The 10996-nt window shown below is 40.9% G+C and overlaps 1 protein-coding gene across 1 annotated transcript in view; it reads left to right on the forward strand.

Moving 5' to 3' along the window:
* Nucleotides 1–10002, forward strand: part of PHLPP2 (PH domain and leucine rich repeat protein phosphatase 2) — a 54804-nt gene extending 44802 nt beyond the window's left edge. Inside the window, exons 15-18 of the mRNA XM_008581032.1 lie at nt 150–260; nt 1079–1273; nt 2773–3004; nt 5212–10002. Of these exons, the coding sequence (XP_008579254.1) occupies nt 150–260; nt 1079–1273; nt 2773–3004; nt 5212–6372 (1699 nt within the window). The 3' untranslated portion in view covers nt 6373–10002. The remainder of the gene's footprint in view (nt 1–149; nt 261–1078; nt 1274–2772; nt 3005–5211) is intronic.
* The last annotated feature ends 994 nt before the right edge of the window (nt 10003–10996 follow it).

Raw genomic sequence — 10996 nt, forward strand, 5'->3', positions numbered from 1 at the left:
TGGCCAGTAGTTTAGCATACTGCTTTCATTTTGTCTCTCTAGAAATGAATTTTTTAGTCTGCCAACAGATTATTTTATAGAAACATCAGTATGTTTTGTAAAATACAGAAGAGTATATGGTTTAATCTTCCCTTCCTCTCCTCCGACAGCCATATCACAACCCTGAAAATTGATCAGAAACCTTTGCCAACCACAGATTCTGCAGTTACATCAACTTTCTGGAGCCATGGACTGGCTGAGATGGCAGGGCAGAGAAATAAGTGAGTATGTTGGCCACGGAGACTGATAAAGAAAAAGCCAGCCCCTGGTGTCTGGGAAGTGGTCTGATGCTCACAGCTATTGCACATAAACAAATCATAGAATGTCAGTGTCATATAAGGTCCCTCTGAGACCATGACAGAGATAAAAACAAGATGACTGTGCAGTCCACAAAATACCAGACACCCCCTTGATGACTAAAATGGGTGAATTCTCCTTTTCTTTTTTCTTTTTATTTTTTTAACCAATTACAGCTCTATCCTCACGCTAATCTTTCCTCCCTGTAGGTAAGATGTATTGAGTTACCCAAGCATAGAATGATCCTGCTTTCTGACACCACCCAATCTAGTATGATCCTCCACTTCCTTAGACCCTCTACAAAATGACCCAACCAAAGCCTATCCTGTATTAGGTTCTTTCCAGCACCCTCTTACATGTACACCCTAGGGCTCCATGGTGTGCATTCTCCCTTCCTGCAAGGAGTAATAAATCCAACTTGTCTACCCACAGGTGTGCTGTCGTGGACTTTGTCTGAGGGGCCTTGATGACACGAGTCCTTAGTCATGATGAAGAAAAAACATTTTATCTTGTAAAGCTAATATGTACTGCCCATGGATATGGCTGAATTTCTCCTTTCCTTAGGACATCAAGTTTCAGATGTCGCCTCATTAGCTTATCTGGGGACTTTTTTCATGTTTAGATTAAGATTTACTGCTATTCTCTACCTTCAATTAATACTATTTAAAAGAATGCTCCCAGAAGAATAATCTTTTACTGATAACTTTCTTTGATGATTGTCTTTCTCATATTTCTGTTATAGGCTATGTGTATCTGCCCTCGCTATGGATAACTTTGCAGAAGGGGTGGGAGCTGTGTATGGCATGTTTGATGGGGACCGAAATGAGGAGCTCCCTCGCCTGCTCCAGTGTACGATGGCAGATGTGCTTTTGGAAGAGGTACAACAGTCAACAAATGACACAGTTTTCATGGCTAACACCTTCTTGGTATCTCACAGGTAAGCAAGCATGTGGGTTGAATAATCCCTAACTCAATTGTACTTTTGGAAAATAAATCTCTCTAAGCTATGTCAGTGTCTAAATCATGAACACAGGATCAAGGAGAGATTGGCTTCTCCTTCCATGATCATTCTGTCTGTGTCAGTGTGGAGTATGGGATTTTGGCTCTTTACAAAAAGAACCTATGCAAGATCACAGGTTCAGATACTCTTACCAGCAGCCATAAAACAAAACAAAACAAAACAAAAAACCCCAGGAGCCTGTGAACCGAAAGGCTGCTGAGGATCTGGGAAGCCCAGGAAATATGTGCAAAAGTTGTGTGTGTATATATGTCTTGGTACATCTGGGGGAGGAAGATTTTAAGCTTCGAGAAGATTCTCCAAATGTCAGTGACCCTCAAAAGGTTAACAAGCACTGATCAGATTCATGTGTTTAGAATACTTGTTATTGGGGGTTTACCCAACTAATCTCATTGAAGTCTAAGCCACTTAAGGGCAAAAATCCTATGTAACCAAACTGTTGAAAATCTTAGTAGCTAATGGAGCATCTTGCACATCAGGTGGACTGCATAAAGGAAAGGAACAGCGGAGAGGTTGTCAGCTTGTATGATCAAGGTTGACATTGGTTTTATCATTCTCACATGAAGCAAGGTGCTGGGAAAGGAGTCTACAAGTATTTTCCAGTAGCAGAATTGAGCTAGAAAGTTGGCAAAATAGAAGGTTTGGGAAAGGGAACTCAATTTATGAAGTACCTCCCAAGAGCCAGGCACTGTACCAAGCATTTTCCACACTATAATTTTCAAAACAAGCCAAAGAGGTAGGTATTTTATCAAAGAAATGTCTTAGAGAAGTAACTTCCTGAGGATCTACGGCCAGGAAATGGCAGAGTTGGAATTTGGAACTAGATCTTTCTGATAGTATCTGCTGTATGTCGGCCCCATTCTAAGTGCAGGTGGATAGGTGCCATCATGTGTCTGGGGGAAATACAAGGAGAATTACCATCCTTCCTACAAGGACCTTACAACCTAAGTGAGTGGTTTTCACAATGTTGTTCTAGGACCAGCAGTCTCATTATCACTGGAAACTTGTTAGAAATGCAGATTAATATGCCAGCCCTGGACCCACTGACTCAGAAACTCTGGGGCAGGGCCCAGCAATCAGTGTTCTAACAAGCCCTCCAGGTAATTCTGATGTGCTGAAGTTTGCGAACCCCTGAAACCAGAAGTCTGTGATCAGACATAAGAGTGGTAAAGACGCACCTTCACTGACTCCCCAACCCCTATGCCCTTTTTGTAAAATCTCTTTTCTCAGTCAGCTGAGAGTGGAAGGCAGAACTCTTTACCATTATCACCCACAGCAAAAGTCCGCCTTTGGATGGATAAGGCTAAGGCTGGTTCAAGATTTCATGGCAGAAAAACAAGGAAAGGACAGATGGAAAGGACCACCACTTTATTCTAAAACTAGCTACCCCACCTTCATTTTCTTTTCTTTCTAAATAGGAAATTAGGAATGGCTGGCCAGAAGCTGGGCTCCTCTGCTCTCCTGTGCTACATCCGCCCTGACACTGCCGATCCAGCAAGTAGTTTTAGCTTGACTGTGGCCAACGTTGGCACATGCCAAGCAGTCCTGTGCCGAGGTGGGAAGCCAGTGCCCCTCTCTAAAGTCTTCAGCCTGGAACAGGACCCAGAGGAAGCACAAAGGGTGAAGGACCAAAAAGCCATCATCACAGAGGTGTGTCTCACTCTCTGCCAGTCATGTCTCCCCAAATCTAGTGAAGGCTGCTTTGCATGGAGGTGACGAAGGTCCATTTTCCTTCTATCATGCATTATAAATTATATCCAACCCACATAAATGTTTGATTCAGAGGGTTCTGATAACAGTTCTAGAAGAAAATCTACTGAGCAGTTAGTGACTAGCAAAAAGAAAAAGCAAAATTTATTAGAAATGAAAAATCCTAATTTGTGATCCTGTAAATGCATAGTTTAAATGCATTTAGCAAGTAAAATGGATGTTAAGTGTTCCTCTTAAGATAATTTCCAGCTCGTCTGGTTTGTTTTTCCAAATGGAAGAAGAAAGAGTCCTATAGTTTGACATCCCCATTCTGAAATGCAAAGTTTTTTTGCATGTGGATGTCCAGTTGTTCCAGCACCAATTGTTGTAAAGACCATCCTCTCTCCATTGTATTGCCTTTGCTACTTTGTCAAAGACAATTGACTGTATTTGTGTGGGTCCATTTCTGGGCTCTTCATTTTGTCAGAATTTTTTTTTTTAATAAAGAAATAGAATATATTTCTTATAGTTTCTTTTTTTTTTTTCATTTTGTCAGAATTCTGTATGAGGTCCATCCATCTTAGGTTCTATCCAAGGAAACAAAATCAGAAAGTATCATTATAATTTGGTTGATGCTATTAGGATTCTGGGAGTTTGAGGCATTAGTTTTAGATGGATCTTTCAGTCAAAACAAATGAAAGACAAAAGATAACTTTTTGCTTGATTAGTGTATTTTTTTTTTTTTTGTCCTTTTTGAGACTGGCTGCACCTCGCTCAGCCAGTGAGCACTGTGAGCGCACCGGTCATCCCTATATAGGATCTGAACCCGCGGTGGGAGCACTGCTGCGCTCCCAGCGCCGCACTCTCCTGAGTGCGCCACGGGCTTGGCCCTTGATTAGTCTATTTTTATAGAGTTTAGATAATGTTTAGATTTTTCTTAGGGATCTGAGACAGGAAATATTTTTATAAATGTTGTTTTAACCACAAACATTTATTGTTTGCCTATTATTTGCCAAGAACCATACCCTCATTATTTCATTTAATCTTAATAATAACTCTCATGAAAGAAGTACTTTTAATTCCATTTTACAGATGAAGAAAATAAAGTGTTGAGTTTGTGACAAATTTCGGTAAATGAGAAGCCAGGATTTTCACCCAGAGAGTGACTGCAACTGTGAAATTAGTTTATTGATGACCTTAGAGTTTTTATTTGTTTTTTTCTTGGAGAGAAATCAATGCAAAGTATCTAGCATATGAACATTCCTAGCCTGCAACCAGAGTTATTCCTTTTCTTCTAAGTTTAGAATTATAAGGGTTCTGATTTGATCTGCTCTTCATTCTTGGAACAGTCCTTACGGAGTAGGTGAATTATGCTACAGATTTCAGACTCTCCTTTTCTAGGTTAAATTACCTTAGAGATTATTTAATGCTTTTGCTACCAAAATTCTCTTAGCCATTTGATATCTTTTCAGTCCCAATTGTGCCTTTAAATGAGAAATAATTTTTAGAGACCCACCTGAGTTTTGGCCTCACTGAGAGTACTGAGAGTGAGTGATGGAGAATTAATGACAGTTCTTATTGTTTTTCTAACAACTTTCTGTTTAAGGACGTACTTATTGTTTTTCTAACAACTTTCTGTTTAAGGACGTACTGAGACCTGTCCTTCATGTTAGAGCAAATATGAGTATCTTCTGAGATGATGGTACCTTTTAGTCCCTTAATTTTAATTGGAATTAACTTCAGTCCTCTAAATTATGAATATAATAATCATATGGTATTTTGTCTTTTTAGAACTCTCTTCATAGGGCCGGCCTGTGGCTCACTCAAGAGAGTGCGGTGCTGATAACACCAAGGCCACGGGTTTGGATCCTATATAGGGATGGCTGGTTAGCTCACTGGCTGAGCGTGGTGCTGACAACACCAAGTCAAGGGTTAAGATCCCCTTATCAATCATCTTTAAAAAAACAACAACAAAAAAAACCTGTCTTCATTTTTTTGTTAGTCCACTTAAAATTAATTGATTGTGGGAAAAAATCATATAATATGTAAATTCTATTTTATTGTAGATTTGTGATGTAGAAAGATATAAAGCATTGTGATGTAGAAAGATATAAAGTTGCATGTCATTGTTGCTTGTTTCTCAAAATGTGCATTCTGCTGGTCTCTAGGACAACAAAGTGAATGGGGTAACCTGCTGTACCCGAATGTTGGGCTGTACATACCTCTACCCATGGATCCTCCCCAGGCCCCATGTATCTTCCACTCCACTTACCATTCAAGATGAGTTGCTGATTCTGGGAAACAAAGCATTGTGGGAACACTTGTCATACACAGAAGCTGTCAATGCAGTGCGTCATGTACAAGACCCATTAGCTGCTGCCAAGAAGCTGTGCACATTAGCACAGAGCTATGGTTGTCAGGACAATGTGGGGGCGATGGTGGTTTACTTGAACATTGGTGAGGAAGGCTGCACTTGCGAATTGAATGGGCTCGCCCTCCCAGGTCCTGTGGGATTTGCTTCCACCACCACCATCAAGGACACCCCCAAGCCAACCACTCCATCCTCCAGCAGTGGTATTGCCTCTGAGTTCAGCAGTGAGATGTCCACCTCGGAGGTGAGCAGTGAAGTGGGCTCCACTGCTTCTGATGAACACAACGCTGTGGGCCTGGATGCTGGTGTGCTTCCCAGGCCAGAGAGGCGCTGCAGCCTCCACCCAACACCCAGCTCTGGGGTTTTTCAGCGCCAGCCTTCTTGTGCAACCTTCTCCAGTAATCAGTCTGACAACGGCCTGGACAGTGATGATGACCAGCCAGTTGAAGGGGTCATAACCAATGGCAGCAAGGTAGAAGTAGAAGTAGATATCCACTGCTGCAAAGGAAGAGATCTTGATAACACTTCCACTGCTGCAGAGAATTCTCCTATCCCATGTCCTGAGGAACATGCTAGAGGATTGTTTTTTGGGATCCGAAGACAGAACAGTGTGAACAGTGGCATACTTCTGCCAGTGAGCAAGGACAAGATGGAATTACAGAAGTCTCCCTCCACTTCCTGTCTCTATGGAAAGAAACTCTCCAATGGCTCTATTGTGCCCCTAGAAGACAGCCTGAACCTCATTGAAGTGGCCACAGAAGCACCCAAGAGGAAAACTGGCTATTTTGCTGCCCCGACTCAGCTGGAACCAGAGGATCAGTTTGTTGTACCTCGTGACCTGGAAGAGGAAGTGAAAGAGCAGATGAAGCAGCACCAGGAAAGCAGGTCCGAGCCCGAGCCTGAGCCCAGCGAAGAGGAGCGGACCGAGCCCCCAGAGGAATTTGACACAGCACTGTGATTCTGTCCCCACAGTGGGCACAGTGTGACAGAAAGCTGTGTAGCGGTGGGACAGGGACTCTTCCAGAGGCATTTTGCCTCTTCATTTCTAAACCATAGATGTGTGGGGTAGAACTCAGAGCCAAAAAAAGGTGAGGGCTGTCAGGGTCTGGCTCTGGATAAGCTAGTAGCCACGATCAGTGTTAAGTCTCACATTTAACCTGCATTGGAATTCCCAGAATTACTGGGAAGAAAGCAGATGAGGTTCTCTATCAGTCCTACCACCTGCCATCAACCCTTTCTCTCCTAGGATCACTTTGAGAATTGCCTGCCTGGGCAGGAAAGGGACTATTTCTGTGGAGGAAATAAGATTGATTACCTTTACTAATTGCTGCTGATGGATCTCTGTGATAGAGAAATCACCTTATCTCTCAGACTAACTCATGGGGTGTGATGTGACTAGTCACATGGCTTTTCATTCTTCTCTACGAGAATACAGCCTATCAAAATGATGTTTATTGGAAATGTAGAACCAATCAAACAGATAATTTATGTATGTAATGTAATGAGAGCACTTTTCATTGACTGTGAACTTTTCATTTTTGAAACTGCACTCGAGCCAATCTTCTTAGAGGCAGCCAGCACCTTTGTCCCTAGGCAGAGAGAGAACCGGTGCTGGAGCCTTCTCTGAGGGTACTAGGGAGGGCCCTGGGAAATCAAGTTAACTGTGGGATGCCAGACTGTCAAAGCTCCTGAGAAACTTGACGTAGTAGGATCTTCTTCTGGGGATGAAGATGGGGAAGGAGGAAGGACTGAGACTGCTTCTCCCAAAATGAGAAAAAGAGGATGACCCCTTGACAAATAAGACACCTGCTAGGAATTTCCAAGCAGATCACAAGGAATTGTGGGATTGGCCTCTTTCCCTAATGTGGTAGAGTTGGCAGTCAGCTTCCTCACAGGTAAGGCCAAGGCCAACACTGCTTGCATCCAAGCAACCTTGAGTTAGAGTAGATAACTCGGAAACAGGCTGAGGCCTAATGAGAACAGATGGAGTCACAGGTTAGACTTGTTCCTTCTTTACTCTGGAGCAGAGGGATGACTTTCTAGAATGTCGGAAATGAGTTGAGAGCTCACCTGTTTAACAGTGTACTCTTCTGAAAACTGCTTATTCACCTCATGTGGTTTCAGAGTACTGGGCTCAATACCAATATAGGAAAGACTCTTAATTGAGAAATTCCTAAACTTACAAGAAACCTGTACTTGTTTGCACATTCTACATAACCCTAGCAAAATGCAGTTCCTTCCATTTTCTGTCGCTTTTTTCATTAGAAGATTTACTTAGGAAAATTAATTCCTATTTATTCCTACAGAATTAATTTTGGCATTGCTTGATTTTATCCAATGGGGCATGTGCTTTGAATTTTTGGAACACTTTCACAATTAAAAAGGAAATGAAGTGGAACTATTTTTAATTTGTTTCATCGGAAACAAATGTTAAAGATAAGGCTGAATATATTCATTTGTGTTTTTTGGCAAGATTTTGTTCAAGCCAGATGACCCATCCACAAAGGGTTATGTGTCTTCATCTTCTCAGATGCCCTGTACCTTGCACATGTGTCAGTAGGGTGCACTCTTGGGGGATTCTGTACCACTTCAATGGCTGTCGGATGTTCAGCCCCTCAAGAATGTGAACTTGAGTGCCTAAGTTGTCAGGAACACTTGACTTCCCTGTGTCAAACTACTGGTCAGCTACTAAAAAAGTTTAGAACTCAGGTCTTTGATTTGAAATGGGGGACATAGTGGCTCATACAAAGTTTAGGTGCTGTTAGAAGATGGGAACGATAGTGTGTTGCCACCTTATTTTTATATGGGAATATAGAAAAAAAAAAATGAAAATGAAGGAAAAACCCAAGATGATAGTGTTGGGTGATGTAAAACATCTTCCTACCCAGACAGCAGAACCTTTGGGTTATAGAATAGTGATGTTGTCTAAAAATGAAAGTTATTTTTGGAATATAATGCTTTAATAGTATAGTCTCATAAAAATTGTTCTTCATCTGTGAACCCTTTTTTTGTCTTCTGTTTGTTTCCTACCCTCCTTATTGGAACCACCTCAGAACCTAGTTCTGAAATGACCTTACCAAAAGTAAATAAATTTTAGTCAGTAGAACTCTGAAATTCCAAATGTTCTTTTGTGTGGTAGAGTTATTTTTAGGAATCATTAGGTTGTATTGAAAACCTTTAATATAGGCTATGCCAAAACTGATTATTCTTTTTAAAACTTTAATTCATGTCCTTCTACAGTTGCTTGGTATTAAAACAGAGGGTAAAAAGGCCATAGCATACTACCAAAAGTATAATGTATTAAACTCTTTTGACCTGAGAGCTAATTTACAGACGTATTCTCTGAGTGGGCTGTCAGTGAAATCCAGCAATCTGTCTCCAGGTGACTGTAATCTGCTTCCCAGTATTTCACCCAGAGGATGTGTTCCCAGGTGGGCAGAGTACAGTTGATCTCTAGCACAGAGATTCTGGCCTCTGCATGATTCTCAGGTCTCTGTGTACTTCCTGTTTAATAGAGAAGTTTAAGAGAATTTCTGAAAGAATAATACTCCTGATTATGGGAGTAGTTCAGGAATCCCATGGGAAGAAAGAAAAATACATGTGTCCTGGCAGCCATGATATTCTTATTTTTATTCAAATGGATTAGAAGTATATTTGAAAATTTGAATGTTAGTATGACATAATGCTACAGTGCTACTATAGAGTCAATTCATTGAATCCCCACTCCTGATACAAGCGAGGGCTTTAGTATACTACTGTAGAGTGTATGTGTGCAATAAGTCAGTCATTTTCCACGTGTACAGAACAGTCAGTGCAAGCAGCTTGGTAACCACTGGGTGCTATTACAATTGTTTGTAGCGAGTGCTGTTTTCCAGGAGATGGAGCCAGTTACGTTTGGCCGATCTACTGAATATCAAGTGATGCGCTTCCTTCCATGTAGACCTTCAGCAAAAGCAGGTACCTGGAAGCCACAGGCTCACCTTCTCTCTCTATCCAATAATTATTAATGAAGAGACCTCCATAAGGGAGCACTTGGCTATTATGGTAAATGTACCAATTATTAAATAATTAGTCTCCAAGCCATTGGTGATGTTTGTAGCATCACTGTAGAACTGTCTTGTGTCACTTTTTACTTCCCTCTGGATGGAGCCTTTCAGACTCCCCAATCAAGGAAGCGAGGCAAGTTAGTCTTTCTCTCCAGTTAGTGACTTTTACCCCATACGTGGGTAAGCACTTCCTAGATTGAGAAAAGCAGCTACACTAAATCCTGCTCTGTTTCCCTCATTTGGTGATCAATCACACATAAGCTCCTTGTATTGTGAATTTCATGCACTTCTCCCAGATGCTATAGGGTTTTCTCTCACTGTTGCCAGTGGATGTCATCCAGGCAGTGGGCTCATATCTTATGGTTTTGTGCAATCATTGTTGTATTGTAGTCCTAAGACTCATTATAGTGTATTTTTGATATTTTTGAAATGTGTTAAATTTTTTAATTCAATAATATGAGCCAGAGCATGTTGCAGCAAATCTATTGTTTGTAAAAAAACAATAACAATAATAAATAAAATAAAATGGAATATCTTTTTTATGGCTTTGTTTTAAAATGGAATGCCTGTTGTTTTATAAATTATTTTAGCATGAAGCTATAATTTTCTCTCCTAATTTATATGTATAGGAACCTAATTCTTTTTAGGATTTTTTTTTGCTTTTAGGGGAAGATAAGCAAGAACAAACACATGAAACCACTTTCTGTGACTATGAAACTGAGTTAAGGCAAGAATAAATACTTTTGATCACCTTTTCAGCTGAAATAGCAATAAAGATTATTACTTTAAGAAACATTCTGATTTGGCTTACACTTGTAAAGAAGTCTCAAAGACAGGGAACATGGTCCTTATTTACATGCAGGTTATTAGCTGACTAGAGAAAACTCAATTGTAAACAATCTGCAGCTCCGCTTAAATAAATCACAGGGTAGATGGTGACAGAGGAGCTAAGCTGGCCACCATGTTTTCACAAGGTATTAGCTTTCGTGTTAAAGAACTAGTGATGACTAACAGGACACTTAGAATCCCGTTAAACCTCTAAATTGTTGCTCCTTCCTCTCTCCCCATTGGGTGTTCCCATAATCTGGATTTTCAAGTAAGATTACATCTCATTCCAATAAAGGCCAAGTTAAAGTCATTTTGCAGGTTTTCTCTAGTGGAATGAACATTTTAAAAACTTGGTTCGATGACTATTTATTGAGCATCTCCAACGTGCGGGACACTACGCCACCACCTACTTAAGTACCTCAGTTCCATGAGACACGCATGCCCCTAGGCCAGGGTGGCAGAAATGCAGTTCTCTGAGTATGTTCTCTGTTTCATACGATATTCATTCCCTGGTACACCAAAGGCCACAGGAGTTCATTAGTCACTCAGAACATATTCCAGTGTGTGACTTAGTGGGTCTGAGTTTTGCTTCTGCTGCTTAAAAAAAGGTTTTGTGATCTCAGGCAAGTTACTTGATCTTTCTGGTTTTTCTTGTTTAAGTGGACATAATAGTATCCATCATTAGTCGTGAGCTTAAATGAGCTGACA

This window comes from Galeopterus variegatus, unplaced genomic scaffold (genome assembly GCF_000696425.1).
Source record: "Galeopterus variegatus unplaced genomic scaffold, G_variegatus-3.0.2 Scaffold2236, whole genome shotgun sequence".
Lineage (NCBI taxonomy): Eukaryota > Metazoa > Chordata > Mammalia > Dermoptera > Cynocephalidae > Galeopterus > Galeopterus variegatus.